This window comes from Branchiostoma lanceolatum, chromosome 10 (assembly GCF_035083965.1).
Source record: "Branchiostoma lanceolatum isolate klBraLanc5 chromosome 10, klBraLanc5.hap2, whole genome shotgun sequence".
Lineage (NCBI taxonomy): Eukaryota > Metazoa > Chordata > Leptocardii > Amphioxiformes > Branchiostomatidae > Branchiostoma > Branchiostoma lanceolatum.
In genome coordinates, this window is record NC_089731.1 from 9,213,563 (window position 1) to 9,234,224 (window position 20,662).

The 20,662-nt window shown below is 40.7% G+C and overlaps 2 protein-coding genes across 5 annotated transcripts; both read left to right on the forward strand.

The window, feature by feature from the left end:
* The first annotated feature begins 4,095 nt into the window (after window positions 1-4,095).
* Window positions 4,096-13,995, forward strand: LOC136443414 (interleukin-1 receptor accessory protein-like). 4 transcript variants are annotated; one of them, XM_066440634.1, is made up of 12 exons: window positions 4,096-4,380; window positions 7,056-7,209; window positions 7,631-7,745; window positions 8,322-8,539; window positions 8,911-9,100; window positions 9,363-9,502; window positions 9,886-10,062; window positions 10,568-10,745; window positions 11,076-11,311; window positions 11,671-11,808; window positions 12,164-12,359; window positions 12,958-13,995. In XM_066440634.1, exons 2-12 carry the CDS (start codon window positions 7,065-7,067, stop codon window positions 13,388-13,390), a joined length of 2,166 nt encoding a protein of 721 aa, XP_066296731.1. In that variant the 5' UTR covers window positions 4,096-4,380; window positions 7,056-7,064; the 3' UTR covers window positions 13,391-13,995. The 4 variants fall into 4 exon arrangements, with proteins under 4 accessions (XP_066296731.1, XP_066296732.1, XP_066296734.1 ...); XM_066440635.1 differs by having other exon boundaries at window positions 7,056-7,182; XM_066440637.1 differs by lacking the exon at window positions 12,958-13,995 and adding an exon at window positions 12,631-12,695.
* Window positions 13,996-14,985: 990 nt separating this feature from the next.
* LOC136443614 (selenoprotein K-like) lies at window positions 14,986-19,129 on the forward strand. The gene is made up of 6 exons (XM_066440927.1): window positions 14,986-15,087; window positions 15,720-15,804; window positions 17,388-17,406; window positions 17,726-17,787; window positions 18,223-18,315; window positions 18,783-19,129. Exons 1-5 carry the CDS (start codon window positions 15,069-15,071, stop codon window positions 18,308-18,310), a joined length of 273 nt encoding a protein of 90 aa, XP_066297024.1. The 5' UTR covers window positions 14,986-15,068; the 3' UTR covers window positions 18,311-18,315; window positions 18,783-19,129.
* The last annotated feature ends 1,533 nt before the right edge of the window (window positions 19,130-20,662 follow it).

The window sequence follows — 20,662 nt, forward strand, 5'->3', positions numbered from 1 at the left end:
GTGAATGTTGTACAATGTGGCTTATGCTTTGTGTTGCTAAGTGAACTGTTGGTTGCATCAGCTGGAATATTACAGCCAAACATAGACTAAAATGTGCTGAGCCTTATATAGTTCCTGTATAGAAAAATACCCAGTAATCAGTCTTGCATGATGATATAGACATTAGACTTTCGCACTGTTATAAAAGCTAAAGCAGCATGATTTTCCAGAAAGCTTGAATGTGCTACATGTAATAGTGGTATAATATATGACGGTGAACTATCTCATATGATTGTAGTATATGCCAATCTTCTTTATTATCATGATACAGGTATGATATGGTATTTGTTATTCAATGATAAAGGTTGCTAGGCTGACTTATTTTCATCTGAAACTGACTTTCTGTCGAACCTTTGGCATTGATTGGTTTATTGAAGGCAGACTTCTGCAGAATGTTTATTGGAGCAATTAAAGTTTTACCTTTTTTAAAGATCAACTTTTATATCCTCCTCTTCTCTCTATTCAGAATGGAATTCTTTTTGATCCAACCACTTTACTTTTAATTCTGTACCCATGCATGATGCTTTGTACATAAAATGATGACCTTTTATGACCATTTGTGCAGGATGTGTGTAACATTATGGAACAATGAAGATCTTGTGTATAAGTACACTCTTCCATATGGCAAAGCTTATTAAATATTGGTAAACAGGAATTGCCAAAACCAAGAACACTGTTCCATGTCGTCATGATGTGACATTGATGATTATTGTAATGCTTAGAGGTGTAGTCCTGGAAGGATTGGTTGAAAGATTTCAGATAAAATCTTGATGTATTTCGTGTCATACAGTGCAAGATGATGTAACCTGGCCCTTTCCTCCTATACTTGAACACAGGAAACCAGCCAAGGGTCCACAGACACTGACCTCAAGCATGTTGTAAGCCATCAGTGTAGGCTGTTGAAAAGAGTACTTACAAAATGTAGCTGTCAGAGACCAATGCAGGTTGTACTTACCAACTCAAGGTTAAGCATACATGGGTATTGCCAGTGGGTGGTTTACCTTAACCTTCTCCCTGCTGCTTAACTCTGTAACCATTAGGGAATTGGGTGCTAAACGGCTACTTCAGAGTGCTAAAGGTTAAGTTTGTGAAATTCAGGATACATTTAAATTTGGTAATATTTCCCCTAAAGCTGTTTTGTTCACATTCACACACATGAACAATTCCTTCAATCATTCTCGGTCTTGGTTTTTGTACTGTAGATTTTTGCATTTTTCATGATGCCGATAGTGAAAAGATAGTGACTTTAGTTTGGAAGGTATTAAAGCAAAATTGATATTGACTTTAGTTTGGAAGGTATTAAAGCAAAATTGATATTGGCCAAGGTGGCAATGACAAATTTTAAAGCTGGAATATTATTCTGTGAAACATTAAGTATTGAAACCATTGCCAGTGCTTAATATGCAGTTTGCCAGATCGTTCTATGTAAGTTCTGTGGGACCAGAAATGTGATGATGTTAGATCATGGCCAAAAATGTAGATGATATTCTTTCCTGGTTTAATTTATGCTTACTGCTATAAAGCTCTTAATGCTTGGAAGATTTTATACTGTTGAAAATATTCAGCTTCTATTGATAGATATTATTATTGTTAATAATTCAGCAAAAGTAAAGCAGCAACAGTATGTTGCTTCTCATCTCAGAAATTGTAAATGTACAAAAATACCCAATGGGTGTATGTACCAGGAAATATTACTAGCATATTATTACTGTTTTGTTGAACCTTTTATTGCAATTAATCAGACTATACAAATCAAATCTGGTCCCATACTGCGTCCTTGGGGTGCAATCAAATGCTCCCCTTTCAATACAGGACCATCCAACTTTACTTCATTTTTGGAGTGTTATTGGAACAGTAATTGTTGTACCTTTTCAGGTCAAAAATCACAAAATACTTTGGTATATAATTTACTGTAGATGCAGCATAGTAATTAAGGTACTATCAAACAGTTGTTGCATTTTTATTTCAGGAATAGTTGTATATATAATGCCTTTGGATGGGTCTTTGTATTGTTATCCATTCTTGTTATATCTCTATTTTCCTGTGCTGACACCAGTTATGTTTATAACAAGGTAAAGATGATGATAATATTCAGCAAAGGGTGGCCTTTTAGAATACATATATGGCTAAGAACGGTGTGAAAAGTAAGACTGTCACAACTTGTGATTGTTTGATAAAACAGATTTTATGTAGGATCATGATGATTTGCAACTTGAGTAAGTGTGAGATGGTTGACAACATGTGGTCCTCTTTTACTTCATTTGACATTTGGAATATTTTGAAATGTTAACATCATCAGTCATTGACCAAATTCTTTAGTAAAACAAATGTGTAGCAATGGAAGGTATAACTTTCATATTTGAGATTGAATTGTTTTGGTATATTGTTCACCAAGTTAACATTGACATTTATACAATCAATTGTGAAAGAATTTTTTTTTTAACTTGTAAGTTCACCTTAGATTGTATGTAACGTTATGTCCCTTGAGGAACAACTTCTGAGGTACGAAATTGTCCGATTTGTTATGAGGCACAATGTCAATGTCAGGATAGCAAAGATTAAGTCAGCTGTGTTGAAAATGGAAGATGTTTGGCTGAGATATCCGGACCATGGTATAGATATTTTAATGGGATTTCCGTCTTGATGATCAAAATTAATGATGATCAAAGCTGTAATTTGGATAATGTGCATTGAAGTGATAAATATAGCTTTATGATATTACTTTTGAGAATTTTTCATGTTGAAAGATATCTGTGTGGATGATCATTGTCTTCATTAAAGGAAAATCATGCTAAAATTTGGAGAGTCGAAAATTGAGGCATGTAACAATTTGATGGAATACTGCAGGAACAAAATATTGTATGACATTAAAAGCAGGACCTGTTGCAACCATTTTGAGCTAAAAATGTTAGGGCATGGAGCTGTTGATGAAATCCTTAGTGCAAGAAAGAAAACGGAGCCAGCTATGATGTTACTATCATGTGATGTATGTCAATGTTAATAAATCCTGTGCTATTTTAATGAAAACACCAGAGTTGCTGTTATATTTTCTAGTGCGAATGATTACATAGAATCGTATAACCATAGACTTAAAGGTAAACCTGACTGAGAACGATAATCTCCAAGCAGATGTCGAAAGGCAACTCGTAACGTTTCTCCGGTTTCCGGAGACCAACCAGAAGCTAGCACTGGGTCTTTCTTTTTGATAACACTGGACTAAAACTGTTTAGGGTCTGGTAAAAAAAACACGTCGGGAGCCAGTTATGGACTTGCAAAAATCTCTCTCGTTTATATTTTTTTGTTCTAAACCATCTAAAATCTTCCACAGATAGTGAAATTTTCAGGTATAAGTCAAACTTATAAGTCCAGACCTGAACTTATAACCTACTGAAAGCCATCGACCGATAAAAATCAGATTAGACATTCCTCACTTCCATGCTGAGCGATATAATTGGAACCAGTCCTGTAAAAATCCCCCGGCGTGTGCTAATGAACTGGGCGGGAAGGCAGCGCTCCTTGTACCGTAGAGGGGGTACCGGTCATTACCTATGAGATGAGATGATGAGATGAGATAGCTCAGCGAGCTCACAATTTCATTCAATGGGTTACCTGGCTAGGTGGTACCTAGCCGTGGCGACTCTTTAATCGGGTATATTTTGCTGTATGTCTAAAGACTCTTTTACATTACCCTCACAAGAGGGTAATGTAAAAGAGTCTTTAGACATACAGCAAAATATACCCGATTAAAGAGTCGCCACGGCTAGGTGGTACCCTTGGTGGGCGTACACTGTGAAAACAATAGGTAGATATACATGTTTGCAGCTGATTAGGTCAAGCTCTCCTGATCTCTACTATGATGCCACGCTTTCTTCTCAAGAAATGAAGAAAGCACAACACATTCCTCAGGGACTAAACAGCTCATGTTGGTTATTTTGTCAACTCTAGATCTATTAATAAGTTACTAGGAGTACGTCACAGGGCGCGGGCGTGAACAGCCAATGGCTGGTCGTGACGTCATCAGCGAGTTTCCGCTCCAGGAGGAAGTAATTTGCATAAAGGTGCCCCATGTACAAACTCAGCGCGGAATTCTTGGAAGCTGTGACTGCCTGTATTAAACTTCCTTTGTTTGATATATCTAGGTTTCATTGTCTAGGACGGACTTGGGCCCCGGACGGTGGCTTATCCGTGGAAAGAGGGCAAACGCGGTGAGGGGGAAGTCAACCACTGACCGAGTCTAAGCGAATGCGAGTCTTACCAAAGTTGGGGTGAACCTTGATACTTATCAATACTTAACCGAAGTCGCGTCATATCATTCATCGACTGACTGGATCTGCAGACATCGTGAGTAATGTTATGTTGTGGTCTTTTCTCTTACTATTCTCACTTAATAGCAGGAGCAAGGACATTATAAGTAACCGCCTACCGGCAAAGACACTTGAGGTGACTGTCTTTTGTCTGTGTTGTATTCTGTTTTCGTTATTTAAACCCCCTTGCCTGTGCACCCTGACCTTCCGCTGCCCTTCCACTGGCACGTGTGTGTCGCGATCTGGTTTGGTCCGCTCAGAAAACTAGTCTGGGGAGTATGGAAGCCGTTGAAAACTAACTAGGATGCCACCCTGGCTAAAATTGCTCTCCCCTGGCCTGGCCTTGATGTTGGACTGCAAAATCCTAACGTTTTCTGACCTACGGCTACGGGAAACAGACTGAAAGGGGAGGGACAAACATAATGTCGTTTTCTAACGTTTTCCGGCTTGAATAAAGGTACATGGACATGGCAGGTACACCTAGGAGGGCCTGCATGCCCCTTTTACGTAGAGCATAATCGGCCGTTTTAATTTTACGTAGAGCGTTGCCGACCGCTCCATAATTTAGCGTAGAGCGTAGGGAGGCTTGTCTGAATTCAGCGTAGAGCGTAGGGAGGCTTTCTGAATTTAGCGTATTACGTAGCCGGCCCTCCGAATTTAGCGTAGAGCGTTGTCGGGACCCCCCATGCAGGCCCTCGCCTAGGCCATTCTTGACTGTCTCGGCAAACATGCGCTGAGTATCACTTTTGACGTTCCTGATGTTATTGTCGAACTGCGTAACTCCTCGGAAAACCACTAATACTTCTGTGCCTTGATATAGACAGAACATCAGTGAGAGTCGGGTTTTAACTGGCCTAATTTCAATTGGACAATTTTGCCACAGAAAGTCAGGTCAAGACTGCTGTTTCTGTGTGCTGGCGACACGCATGATCAACATATCTCTTTATCCCATAACCAAGGCGGTTTAATCAAGATTAAACCTCCTTGCCATAACTATATCCTTCCCACGACGGGGTCATGCAAGTGCGTGACCCTGCAAACAATACGCCATGTGAAAGTGCCATGACACAATAGTAGCCTGTGTTCGAGTACAATCTCTCAATAATCAGGCCGCGGGGCTTAGCATAGTCTCCCTCTGTCGATGGGCCGCTCGGAGCTAGATTTTTGTTCCCTGCCATTCGGTGTTAATAATTCGCGCCCTAAACAATATACTCGGATAATAGAGAACTGATTCATCTGGAGAGAAGCAGGTGTCTCCCATGGAACTTTCCCTCCACTTGTACCGCCTATATCACAGAAACCACGTCGTGTGCCGAGGCAGACGATGTTTACCGTGCTTTATGAAGGCTAAGTTTCTATGGTTGTGTTCAGCTCAGCAGTCTATTAAACTGACGCTAGACTGCTTTCATTTTCTTGAGCAAACAAAATTTGGCCTTGCAGTGAAAGCTGAATTGCGCCAAAACTTATAGTCCTCACCTTATACAATAAAAACTTCGGAATAAATTATACGGTACTTGAAATATGTGCAAGTCACGATCATCACTGTCCACATGTTTGTTGATAGGACGTGATGGTTACTGACAATACAAGACAAGACAAGACAATATAAAACCAGAGTCTCTGTTCGACACTACTGGTATCAAAACGAAGGCTATCCAACACAAAATAAACATTATTTCCGTAGTCCGACAAGGAGTCTTGTCCAGGTGCTGGTATCGCACTTGGTTTTAGTTGGTTTTAGTAGGTCGCAAACTGTACTCCCTGGCCAGCTAACTCCCCTGGTATGTTATCTGTCTATTTGGCAAATTTCTACTATCTATCCTGTGGAGCCTGGTAGAGGCTACGTATGGCCTCCTAGGGAAGGGAAGGTGAACATTACCCCTCCGAAGCCTGCCCTAATACTTTGGTAAATAGCACCCCCTATCCTGAGCCTAGACCGTGCATAAAAAGTGTGTGATGAAAGTTAACGTTCAGATGTTTTTCGTTATAACCATTACTACAGCAATACCCCCACAAATAATCCCAATGTTAAAGTATAATATTTATGCGAACTACTGTCGTGTGTTTTCACCTTGCCCTTGTCTTGAATAGGATCGGACGTCCAAGAAAAACCACAAAAACAAGCACGTCATTTTTCTAAAATTAGACATGTCCCATATCACCTTTCCCGGGCTTCGTGCTTCGTTCAGTTTTACACATGCAGGAAATTGTTGCTCTGACGTACACTAGTGTCGGAAAACAAACACTCCATCGTCAGAGTCTGGCGGTGGAGAATGAAAAGGTCCTGAACTGTTTTGTGTTGCGCGGACTTGGCAGTGGCGCAGTATACCATTCAGCCAACCGAGTCGGAGGTTTGTCCAACAAGTGGACCTTTGTTGCAAAGTTATTCACTTCAGTGGAGTATTGGGCATATCGTATCGGGATCTGGTGCCGTCTAGTGTGACGCCACAGTTGATTGATTTTTACCTTCGTCACGAAGTGTGTGTTTGTATATGTTTGCATGTTTGTGGTTTTATCAGCAGCATAACTCAAGAAACTATATGGATGGAGGGATATGAAATGTGATATATGATTAGGTCTTGACAGATCAAAGAAATGATCATATTTTGGCCACCCTGACGACTTTCTTTTGTACTGCAGCGTGTTCTGAACAAGCTATTGTTACGATTTTCAGGATGAAGATGGGTTAAGAGATTGTTTTCCAATCCTCAGGTATTCAAGATGCCATCCGGATACGGAATGTGGTTGTGTTTTGCCACCATGTTTCTTCTTACACCGAATAGTTCCTGTACAAGTACTAGTCCTCCTCCAACCGAACCGTCTTTCCTGACTACTACCGGTACCGATTACTACGACTACTCATATAGTGAGTGGTAAACTGTTGCTTTTCATGCTGTAGTAGTTGTTGTTGTTTTGTTGTTATGTTCACGGTCGTGTCTTGAAAGTCATTTGCTTTTTAGTCCCTTGTGTTTTCTTCACTCTATGCTTCTCTTCCGAAAGTAATTTCATCAGGTTGGTAGAAAATAGGATATAGGAGATTTTTTGTACTCAACCAGGTATTGCTCTCACCTGCTGACGTTTCGATGTCTATCAGACACCATATTTGGGACAGTGTTCTCACCGCAAAAGCGCCACCTACATCTGCTACTTATAGCGGTGAGAAGCGGTACTCCAATCAGAAGCTCTGAAGAAGGTGTCTGATAGACATCGAAACGTTAGCAGGTGAGATCAATACCTGGTTGTGTACAAAGAATCTCCTATATCATTTATGTTTCTCTGTTTTATAGACTACTACGGATCCGGATATGAGTATCCTGAATATGACGAATGTGACGACTGGCAGGACAAACTACAAGAGCTTCATTATGAACGAGCCGTCAACACGGAATTTACCATCATCACGTACGTAGATTAATCAGGCAATCGTGACTAAATGGGAAAATTATTTTCCTTTATTCAACGAATTCCATGTGGCTTGGAAGCCGACGGCCAAGATATTTCTATTTCACGTAGCGAGATAAGTGTGATGTTGCATGTAGAAAATATGGTGCCAGATTGTTACAGGAAAATAACAATCTTAAATTTGCTCAACATGCAAGTGAAAAAGTAAAGTTTGTAGCTATAGTCTTCTGTGTATTCTACGTCTTCTAGTGATGGGTCTTACTTTTCTTTCAATTTTTTGATTTGAATTTGAATTATGGGTCTGACTTTTCTACTAGAAAAAACATTAAACTGAACATAAGGGTTCCCACATTTTGAACGATTAGTGGATGAAGACATTTGAAAACAGTTCATCCTTTAACTCAAAAGATGTGAACAAAAGAAGGGGATATCTTTTTAAGGTTCTCCAACTCCTAGCATTATATTTTGCACCAACAAATAGAAATCACATTTTCATATTTCAATGATTTCACCAGTCGTCCCTGAAATGTATCTTTATATTAAAACAAATATAAAATTCCCCACTCTACCCGCCAGGTGTCCTTACCATGACTGCTGGGAATTCCACACCACCACGTGGTACAAGGAGGGGGTCAGGTTCAAGTGGAAAAACACGGATCTGATCCGGCAGACAGGAGACAAGGGAGAAGTTCTGGAGTTCTTGAAAGTGTACCGCGATGACGCGGGGAACTACACGTGCGAGATGACCAACGGGACACACACCTTCACCGCTAACATCCAGCTCACCACCAGAGGTATGTCTGAGTGTGATATTTGTTATCCATCTTCAAAGCTGTTAACTTCTCCAGGCGCTTTCAAGTTCCACCTGATTTCTTATATGTGAAATGATGTGAAACGATTTGTGGCTTTTAGTGAACTTTTATCGTCGCATCTTAGGCGGTTGCTAATTCCTAATGATATGATAACGTAGTACCGTTGAATTCTGAAATGCACCTTGTTCTTTGATGTCATTGGCCACTACTATGATTTATAATGCCTGTAAAAGTCTTACTGATGCTACACAGTTTGCTAACACTTACACTACACAACTAATACACGGACCACGTTTAATTTTGTTGTTGTTGTTGTTGATGTTACTAATCGGGCTGATTTGTTTAATGGACAGACCCTGAGTCCATGACTGCTCCCATCATGCAGCCAATCATCCCATCGAAAGCCTACCGACGTCCTGGCGGGAACGCCACCTTCCTCTGCCAGGCGAACTTCGGAGTGGTGGGGCCGGCACACTTCCAGCAACTTTACTGGACGATGAATGGCACCTTCGTCGACCGGTCGAAGATGACCTTGCATCAAAGGTGATCGAGTAGGCAAAAGTGTTACGGTGATGTCGACCAAGAGAAAAAGTTACTTAATCATTAGTATGTGCTAAGTTGCCTTATGTAATTTTTCTTTTTTCAAATGGACTTCATATTATGACCTCACTCGGGCCGAGAAAAAATCGTTTCATCAGATTGGCCAAGTATAACAAAAATCTCACTGAATTCTCCGATTGGCATTTCTAGATCTTTCATCGTGTTTAGATACAGTGAGAAATATTCTATTACTTTTTTCTTGCAGGACAGAGAAGGACGGCAGTTTGAGCATGAACAACACCCTCTCGCTCACCGATCTGGAAGAGGGGGATTTCGGCCGGTACATCTGTACCGCGCACATAACATTCGGATGGGCACAGGAGAACGCAACACTCGTGAACGGAGGTGAGCCTTATAATCATAATAAACAGGTGAAATGTACCGTACTCCTGTCTCTCTTTATCCCTACTCTGATGAAATACTAGACGTCTCTCATCCTTGTAACAACACTTTATCTAGTGTTGTTCCATCTTGACAGCGGTTGCCAAGCAAGGGAAGGAACCAAAATGGAAAGTTGCTTGCTTTATATGCAACAAACGAACAAGGGAAACCAGTTCCCATGAAACAACACTTGCTCGGACACAAATCTATATGTCTTACTTTACATTTGTACTTCGACATTGTTGTCAACATGCAATTAGCCTACGGGCATGAATTTGCAATACACTTATTATTATAACCAGAAAAATGTTTCTAAGATCATATTTGTTGGCTCTTACCTTTTCCAGACCCACCCGTAGATATAGAAATCCAGGACAGGATATTTCACCACGCCCACCCTGCAGCCATCACATGCCCACTAGTGTTCCTCCTGATGGTGGCTCTGCTCGGCATGGTTTACAAAACCTGTCAACTGGAGATACAGCTGCTGTGGAAGGACTACTTCGCACAGTTCGAGGATGACGGTGAATACACACTTTATGGCGTTTGTTTGCAGAAACACACACACACACACATACACTCACACATAACACACACTCGGCTCACATACCGACACACATGCACGCACGCACAAGCACACACACGCGCGCGCGCGCGCGCGCACACACACACGCACACATACACGCACACACACAGGGAGAGACTGAGAGAGAGACTTGAAGACACACACACACACACAGCCATACCCTCACGATTGCTTCGGGACACCAAACACTAACGGCTTTTTTTATATACATAGATGAACACGAAGTGTTAGTTAGTTATGTGTTATGTTATATTTCATTATAGGATAAAGGGAAACATGTCTCCATTGCTCTGTCTCCATTGCTAGCGCTAGGGATCAAACTCCCCCTTTTAAATAGAGATCTCAGACGGTCACGATTTGATTTTAAATGTTCGAGACTTAGCTAGTTTTTAGCTATGGCATAGAAAGGTGTCAACTCACAGTTGCCGTGTATTGTTTTACAGATTACAAAGAGTGTAACAAGATAAGAGAAGACTACACGTTTGACCTGGACCAGCTCCAGGGGACACACTTCAGTTTTGAGGTCCGTGCTTCCCGAGACGTCCGCATCGCGCTGTCCAATCAGAAGGCGCCGACTCCCGACATGTTCGAGATTGTGATTGGCGGAGAATGGAACGCCAGGTGCGCATTCAATATGTTGTTCTGAAGTGAAAGCAGCGGGTTTTATTGATTGATTAGTTAACAGCCTGACTAAATCGCGCTCCTAGCGGCCCGACGGATACCGCCCTCCAGAGGGGGAGACGATCATTGACCTCCGCCGGCGAGAGAAACTTTTATCTTTCTTGAACCTCCCGGCTATTAGTAACAGAATGGGATGCATGGGCATGCGGTATGTAACAAACAAGACATTGTCGGAACTACTTTGTATTTATTTTATCTATTCATTTATTTTTTATTTATTGTATCTCTCCAACATCCGTTTACACTTGTTTGTCTTATACCTTTCTGCAGGTCCCTGGTCCGGAAACATGGCTCCCTTCTCATGATGGTGGCCACACAGGACATCCTGTCTCCTAAGGAGTGGCGCCGATTCTGGGTCACCTTCATCGACGGCACTTTGGAGGTGGGTCGCCAGGGAACGCTGGAGCCTTTCCTACGCTGGCGGGATCCAGACCTGTCCAAGGTCAAGTACGTGGGCTACTCCAGCGGGTCGGGCGACAAGGTCAAGCTGAAGTTTGCGGACTTGGGTAAGGGTCAGCGACCTTTGAACAGAAATAGTTTCATTTTAAGACAGTTTGGTAAGAACCATTGATATCATACGCAATCAGTGGCGGTCGTTTTTTTATCTGTACGATCTCTGATGACAGAATATATTGATTTTCCCAATACAAACGTAGAAAGTCTTATTTTTTGTTCACACATAGCATATGTTAACTTGATTTTAATCAGAGAAATGGTCAAAGCGGGCACAAAGTAGCATCTTCAGAACACTAGCCTCAAATTAATAAAATAAAACTGCAGAATGCTGCCTCCACTCGAAAAATATTGGGGTTACCTATAAACGTTATCAGGTGGATACCTATGTTCATTTATCATGATGACGTAGGTACGAAGGATCATGACGTCATCATCCTGTACGACCAGGCCCAGCTGGGGTTTGTGCTGAACACCTTACGGATCTTCCTGGAGGACACCTGTAACCTGGTGGTCGCCATGGAGGATCTGGACTTCGAAATTGGAATAGGTAAGATTGATGTTTTCTTTTTAACCTTCTCCGTGCCAAGGGTGCATATAGTCAGCATATCTACATAAACAAGAGGAGACATTAGCAGTAGGGGTGTATATATTTCTTGAAGGTTTTGGGTAGACCATCTTGGCACTTACGCTCCAATTTTCCAGAACTGTACAAATATGCGTCAGTTTGATCAGAAGGAAGTATAGCTGCGCGCGAACTATCATATGTCGAACTGGTTATGCACAATGGCGTACAATGTAGGGGATTTTGGCAAGTGCTGATTTTGTTTGAAAATTAACGTTTTAAATGCCTATAATGGTTCAGAACCTTATAGAAATCATATTGTTTGCATTTGTACCAACAGACATCGCTGAGAACTGGGTGGAGTTTGTTGAGAAGGCGCGCCACTGTCTGATCGTGCTGTCCCAGGACTTCCTGCGGAACCAGTGGCTGCAGTTCGGCTTCTCCGTGGCGCTGGAGCGCATGCTGACCCGCAACAGCCGCATCACCATCATAGAGTACGAGACCATTCCGCCGGAGATGGAGGACTTCCGAGAGTGGTGAGCACTGTTCTTTATGAGTAAATACTTTCATCTAGACTTTGGGGGAGCATTGGGAATCAGCTTCGTATGTTTATCTATTTATCAAAATTGGCAAATGTTGATTTAAGTACATAGTCATGTTGACATTCAGCACCATGGTTGATTTTAGAAAGCTCGGCACATAGTTCAATCTAGGCAATTCGGGAATATCAGGAATTTAGTTCTTTGAATACAAGGCTAGGCCTTCATGATTTACCTGTCCAACGTGTCGACAATTTACCTTCCTTAGGCCGTAATGAACCCTGCCGCATGGTGGCGTTGCGGCAAGATAGATGAATGTGATCCCAAACGTCTGACGTCTCGAAAGCCTGAAAGTGTTAGGGACGATGAAGAGTCGACATACATGCAGATTAACTTACATCATTATACGTGCATTTGATGGAACTGTTTGATCCATGATCTTCAATATTTCTTCATTGTATACGGAAATGTTCAGGTTCAGTGCACTCCCTTAGTCGCTCCTTTACCGTTATTGAAAGTGGGAAAACGAGTTTGGGAGGGGACGGCCGACTAGGCTGTTTTTCTGGTCTAACACAGATTACCCCTAACCTTGCAGGAAATCACTCCGCCACACCATGAACGCTGTGAAGTGCATCAAGTGGTCCGACAAGGACGCGCACAGCCAAGCCAGCCGTTTCTGGAAGGAACTCCGCTTCCAGATGCCGAAGAAGCGGGTCCCCAGTACGATCCACCGCCGCCGAACCACCTGCACCACCGACACCAGCTGCAACTCCCAGAACACGCTCCTGTCGACCCTGTCGACGTCGGGAAGTGTAGTTCCGTACATGCCCGATATCATTCGGATGGAGTCGGAGACCGTCGGTAATGGCGTCGGCGGTCATCGGGGAAAAATTGACGTAATCCCCGAACAAGACGCTGAGAATAGCGTTGTGACACAGCAATCATATAAATCATTGGTCAGAAGAAATGAGTCAGATTTATCCGATAATGTCTTTTTCCCGAATGGATACGATATTACTTACCTGTGATTCTATGAACAGTTTACCATTTCTTTTCACAAAACATGGCAGCACACCTTACCATATCAATGCTTCTGGAGAAAAAAGACTGCCCTGGTGGGGGAGAAAAAAAATATCATTGTTAGTGTTATCCCAAATTAAGGATTGTTTGTAAACCTGTCAAATCTATGATAAAACTTTACTGTCAATATTGATCATATCAAACAGTAAGGTGTAACCTAGAGTACATACTGTAGACATTTGCGCTGTACGGACGGGTGTGGTGCTCATTTTCAAACGGATCCATCATAATCACTTACTTTTTATTGGAATACTGTTATATTTTGTTATTATCTTTTTTACGTAAATCATGTTTTTAGGAGGAACAAGATTTATTTCTTGCATTGACGCATAGACCATAAAATTAGCTGTTATTTGTTTATTTCCGCTTTCATGTCTCGATATAGAAAATACGTCTTATATCTGGCTTATCACTTAATTGCGTTTGAATTTTGTATGAACAGTTGGTATATACGGATACGGTTTGTGAACTTAGCTGTTTTATAAAGGATTTTCCGTTAATAGGAGAGCTGTAAATACGTTTACTTAATGAACTTGATGTATATGCTGCAATATTCCTACATTTTCTTCTCTATGCAAACAAAGTTATGAGTGATGTGGAAGAAAGTTGGACCTGTACTTCTGTTCCTGTGCATGTATATTGTGAGTAGTAGCGCAAACAAGTGACAAGCGTAGTAACAGTTAACTGCCAGCTGTAAATACATAAAATCATGGTACTCGTATATATTTCACGTACATGTTCAAATACTTTTTCATGCCCGTGGATGTTCATGGTAAAAGAAAACGCATTCAGAACTGCCATATTTTATTTACTATCATAAGAGAAATCTATGCCGACGGTTATTTTTTCTTAAACAAGAGTGCTAAACGTAGGATCCAGAGATTTGATAAAATGGTCTTACCATAGAAATATGACCTAAATGTTATGTGTAGAAAACACAATGTGTATAACTGTATATGATTAAACATGCACCTATTTTATCGGTATAAATCCAAAGGAATCCGGTGTATGAGTCATAATGGCATACGTTTCCTGTGTGTTTTGTGCAAGACGCCGGTGGCGTACTTTGCTTATGAGGTTGAAACTTGAAACAAATAAATTCTCTTGGTTTGAATACTGTTTTTTACATGACTTTTGTGCGCAGGATACATAACGTTAACCATTTCAATTATGATCACTTCGCCATGATAACCGTAAAAGAGAATAGGCAACTTCGCACTAAATTCATTGTTGTCGATAGATATATATGCTGCTGAATTGCTCCATTTACAGCGTACGTCTACTGCTTTCAGTGTTTTTCTTCTCTATCATCACAAAACAGTTGATCATTGAAGCCTTTATTTCTAAAAAAATCGCCGGACATACCCATCTAGAAATCGTGTTCTGCTAATACAAACCTACTTTCTCTGCTTATTGTATTGACCAATTCAGAACTGTAATCTTACTTTGTCTTCAAGAATCGAAGATCTGTTGAATGGAATACATCTAGTATCCGTGATAGATCGAGCCGGACCGGTTGCCTCATTCACTGTCAGTAGCTTGCAGTTGATATTCATACTGATAGGTGACGCCTCTGCACGGACAACAAAACAGGACTGTTGCAACACGTCATCATTCCTGTTCAATATGGCGTATGTTACTGGTGGTGAGTTGCAATTTCTGTATATTTCTTCGTCCAAAAACACTGAAACGGCGAGATCAGACTTTGAATTCGGCGACGACATTACAAATTCGTCACGTATGAAAGTCCGTAATCCATTTGACGTCGTACAATCCGTTATTTGTTGCCTATCGTACCACTAAACATAATCATGCAAGGGAGGGAGGGGGGCAGGTAACATTTCTGCACGTTCTGATCCTTCCTTGATGTTTTACATTGTCTAAGTCCGTATTTAAGTCTTTGCTTCACGTATCCCCTGCCTTGTATATTGTTTCGTAACCACAAATGAAATAGGTTAGACCCTGCTCAGGGATCCCTGTTCTAGAATTTATTACTGCGACATAATTCGTAAATTTATGTGTTAGATGCACCAAATTATGCAATGTACGCAGTTGCCGATATGTCGTTTTCCCCAACTGTTAATATGTTAGCAAAATATACAGTTACAGTCTCAGTTAAAAAGTTGGGATGTTCAATTCTTTTTTTTTTGGGCATTTTGTTGTTGTTGTTTGGATACACAACACACACACACATCACACACACACAGAATGACACACGATTTTAACATCCGGGTTGTGGTTGTGACTAACTTGATTGACGTACATGCAAATTCTCAGGTCAGATGCTGGAGAACAGGTCTCCATGGCGGCTGTCAATCATCCCAGAAATCTTTTGGGGTTTCATCAACTTTATCGTACTGTTGTAAGTCATTATCTATAATTTTGATTTGAATAGCAATACTGATATGTTAACCCAAATAAGATAGAATTTAGTGTTAGTATTTGAACTAGAATAGTCACATGCTATATTGTTACCAATTGTCTGTCCATCCTTCCATGTTTCATGTACTTGCGATTAGCCTACGGGCAAGAACTTGCAATAAACTTATTATTATTGTTAATCCATTGTGTCCTAAGTTATGTGTTCCTCAAAAGTATGCATATTTGATACCTTTAGTATATGTGATTTTGAGTATACAGTCAAACCTGTATTAGCGGTCACCTTTGCATAGCGGCCACCTGCCCATAGTGGTCACTTTTTGTCGGTCCCTTGGATTTTTCCCATTGACATAAGCATTACGAATTAGGCTATAGCGGCCACCTGTCCAACGCGGTCGCGGCCAGACGATTTTCGGTCCCGCGAGTACAGTAACACTGCAGATAACGGTCACGGCGCGCCGGTAGAAGCCGCATCGCCACCGCACGCCGGGTTCAAAATCTTCATTTTTTCACGCAGTTATCAAATTTATGCGGCCTCAACTGGATAGGATCATAATAATAAAGAAAACCAGAATGTTTTATCTTTGTTAGAAAATCCATGGTTTGACGCGAAGTCAAGTATAGTTTTCTTCACATGGCTTGCGTTTGTACATCGTGGTAAAATTGACAATTTCTGTGCATTTCGACTGGACAAATATTACGGCAGCCTTTTGGAAAATACAACCCACACATGTACCTGATGCGGTAAGTTCGTGAAATGTTTGAATGCCGGCCCAATTTCCGTTTTCACCGGGAATTTATTCAAATTGTGCTCAAAACGTGTTTCGCGCAATTTTCAAAATGGCGCTGATACAAACTGGATAGGTAGCAGCATAAAGGTCAACAGAAGACACCACTGTTACGGAGGTATAATATACTAAATTCATTTTGCTGCAAAGTATCACTGAGGATAATTACTAAACCAAAAGCTTCAAAATGAATGTGGATAATACTGCTATGATGTAAAATTTGGGCTGTTGCAATTTTCTGAAAAGACAAAAAGCCTTCAAAAGAGCGACCTTCTTCTGAGTACCCTATTAGCATAATGGTAGATGCTGATCAACACAAGCCACAACAAGAGACTGAGAAAAATTGTCGCCACGATTTTATGTTTGAAAACGGTCGAAAACGAACAGTAAGTGACAACTGAGCAACATGTATTTTGTTCTTAACTAACTAGGAGTAAAAGAACAACAATCGAACTTCTAAAATGTGCCTTACCTGTTTACATGTGTACTGTACGGTGAATAAATGTATTTCAGTGGGTACTGAAAATATGTGTCACTCGTGGTCAATTAATCGACATTTTCTCCATAGCGGCCACCTGTTCTTAGCGGCCAGTTTTGGCCAGTCCCTTGAGTGACCGCTATAGACAGGTTTGACTGTAGTTGTAAAAAAAAGAATTGTATGTAGTTTCTTTCTCTGTGTATTTGTAATTTGCCCAAAATAACATCCATTGAGTAAAAGTTTTTACTCCCAACATATCAACTTGTACTAAGATACTTTCTTCTTTTTCTTCTTTTCCAGTTTCCAGACAATGTACAATGTAAGTAACCATGTACTGAAATATTCCCAAATATATATAATTTGTAATTTTCTATAGAGAGAGATATGGGGCATAACTTGACACTAACAATAGCAGATCCTTGAAGTTGAAGATTGCAATTGGTTTGTATGAAATTACGAGAAAGTATTGATTGACCCTAGCACAAACAGTGAGGTATATTTTTGTTATGCAGGAAACTTTTTGAGTCTTGGGTATTTCATGAAGTACTGGCCATGCTGTCCCTTAATGACAACAAAAATAAGATATAGATTATAGGGACATATCAACGGAAAGTGACCATACACTGTATATTTTCCAGCCGAGCCTGTCGAAACATGGAAGTGACACTCCCTCCAGCTACAGTAGAGGGGACGGAAGAGGGTAAGTTTTCTTCTCACCTGCCAAGGCTGAGACCATATCCTCACCAGTGTTTGGAGAAATTAGAAAGAAACGTCATAAGGGATTGTCAGAACTTAAAACATGGATTTTCAAAAAGAATAATGTTTTCCTCATTTACAATAGAAAAACTAGGTATTTATATTCAGTAGGGTGTTTGACTCAATCCCAATGTTGTGAGTTAAGTTTTAGTATCTCTATTACAAGGTCGTATATATTGTGGCACGAACAGCCCGAGATTGTACTCGAAGTTCCTTCAGGGATGTGGGTCACATTTCATTTGATATCATATGTGGTGGGAGTTTTTTGATGCTTCTAATAAGTACATTTTTAGCCTCAAGATTACTTGGTAACATTTGATGTATTTCCAGCTACCATGATCTCCATGAGTAATGTTATCTGTGTTCCAATGTCCTACAGGCCACCACCCCCGCCCCCCAGGAGGAGATTTGGGGGAGTCCGTCGTGGGGGGGCACCCGGACCCCCTCCAATGGCAGGGGGTGGATGAGGAAGGTATGGCAATCTATTTACCAATTTTACTCTTTTTTGTTAGATGAGTAATTCTGATAATTTACAAGTCCTTTTGGCTCCTTTTTTTAAAAACTTAACTTCCATCCATGCAAAAGATATACCAACACAATGCATCTACTTGTAGCTTGGAATATTTTGACCATGTTTGTTGACTTTTTATTACATAGTCTAACACAGATAGTTTGTAGATGTATGGATAACACTGCAAGAGTAAAGCTGGACTCGTCGCCCACGGACGAGCCCACCGACGCTGAACTGATCGTCCGGCAGGATGCAAAGGAACTGATGATGATGATGATAATGTCCTTTCTAAAATTGATTCTAAAGTAATTGGCATTTTGATACGTTCTATGTAAAATATCTGTTTTACTCCAAAGTAGATTGGACCATCTCTGACCAGGAATGACTTGTTAAAAACATGACTAAAGTAAGGAATCTACTTTTTTCAGGTAAATGCCTACTGCATTTGTGCAATAGGCCAACGGCAGTCTACACAGCACCTTACCATCTTCTGCTATGACAGGCTGCCCACCCTCCCAGAAGTTGCTTTTGGTGTGGTCCACATCATGAATGATGTCACCTCAGTAATCCCATCATGCATTGGGGCTGATGTGACTGAAAACAAGCAGCTCTTGAGAGAGGGAACAAAAAAAAACACTGGAAACTTGTTAACATCATGATTCTTGAGAACTCTCTCATAGTACTATCTTTCTGAACAACATCCAATGACAGGGAGAGTCTTAAACGTACAGATTTTGCTGTGCAATGTTGACTGAAAAGATGATATTCAACTAGATTTGCCTTCGGAATGGAGTCTAGTTGATTAGGATGATACTGATAGTAATACATGAAGGTATTTGTCAAGGTGTCTTAGTTTGGGGAGTGTCGAGATATAGGGAAAGAATAGTTTGTACTTGTAGTCATCACCATTATTTAGATACTTAATCTCCATACAGGGCTCGAAATAGTGGGTGCATGTGCACCCAGTGCACCCAAAATTGGAGCTGTGCACCTAATTTTTGACTGTGGGTGCACTGGTGCACCTAGATATTTTTGTAGCCTATAGGGTTAAGGTACTATTGTACACTAGTATACAGAATATTCTTGAAATGTAAGTATAAAAAACAGCATGATAACTTTTTGCTGTACTCGATTCAATGTATTATTTGTTTGAAATTTCAAAGTTAGCTATAGAATTACAATTGAATTACAGATTGAAGTTCTTAAGAAAGGCAGCAGCGTTAAACTTTGTAATTATGTTCAGAAGAACATTCAACTTTATTTTATCTGGTGCACCCAAAATTCTTTCTGTGCACCCATTTTTTTGAGTTGGGTGCACCAGTGCACCTATTCCCAAAGTTGAATTTCGAGCCCTGCCATATCTTCAATATGTATGATACCCACATGATGGTAGGTTTCAATCAGTACACCAGTCATATACTAGTATATATATATACAGTGTTCTCGCCAGGCCTTTTCAGCATAGGGGCCCCCTATGCTGTGATTTGGACCCCCTATGCTGTGATCTGGACCCCTATGCTGTGTTTCAACCAGCATAGGGGTGTTTCTTTCTGGGACAAACCTTGTGACCCTTCATAAATCTTCATAAAGTTCATATTTGGCTTTAGAATGAGGCTGTGACAGAGGAAAAACTCTACTTCACAAAATTTATCCTTCAAAATGCATGAAATAATGTCTCATTGGGTTATAAATTTTCCGGGAGAACATGCCTACTCCCTACTCTGGTCACTCCACGCGTGACTTGCGCCGCGTAAAGTTGGCCTTCTGTACCTGACCCCTATGCTGTGAAAAAATCCTGGTGAGAACACTGATATAGTACATGAACATGTTTACAATTTCCCTTACTGGCCCATAGTGATAACTATTTCGTACAGATGTAAACATCAAATCTATTCTAACCCAGGCTTTTGATGTGATTAGTAACTTGTGTTACAAGGACATGTTCCATCTTATAGCATCTTATGTCTTTTGATGGAACCCAATTCGAGTATTGCAGTATTTATTAGCTGGGTTGGTTACCTCTGAGAAAGGATTGTACCCTTCAAATGTCTGTTTTCCTTGCTGTAAATAAAATGATAAATGGAGTGCTGGACATGTGTGTTTCAACTAGGGACCGATGCTTATTTACAAAGAATTGTCCATATTCACACATTTGTTTGCATTGGAAGACTGTAGCTATTTCTGTTCTTGCTTTTCAGTCATTCAGATAATTTGCCGTTATGGCTAATTATATATCCAAATAAAAAAGTAACAGCACCATAAATATTTCCTAAGACAATGATACTTCATTCCAGCCAGCACTGGCAGT

Bases quoted from the DNA above. Each gene is read 5' to 3' on its own strand.
- LOC136443414 (XM_066440634.1), top strand. From the start codon at position 7,065: ATGCCATCCGGATACGGAATGTGGTTGTGTTTTGCCACCATGTTTCTT. The intron at 7,210-7,630 runs GTGAGTGGTAAA...TCTGTTTTATAG, and splicing joins TTACTACGACTACTCATATA to ACTACTACGGATCCGGATAT. The intron at 9,503-9,885 runs GTGAGCCTTATA...TACCTTTTCCAG, and splicing joins CGCAACACTCGTGAACGGAG to ACCCACCCGTAGATATAGAA.
- LOC136443614 (XM_066440927.1), top strand. The intron at 17,788-18,222 runs GTAAGTTTTCTT...AATGTCCTACAG, and splicing joins AGTAGAGGGGACGGAAGAGG to GCCACCACCCCCGCCCCCCA.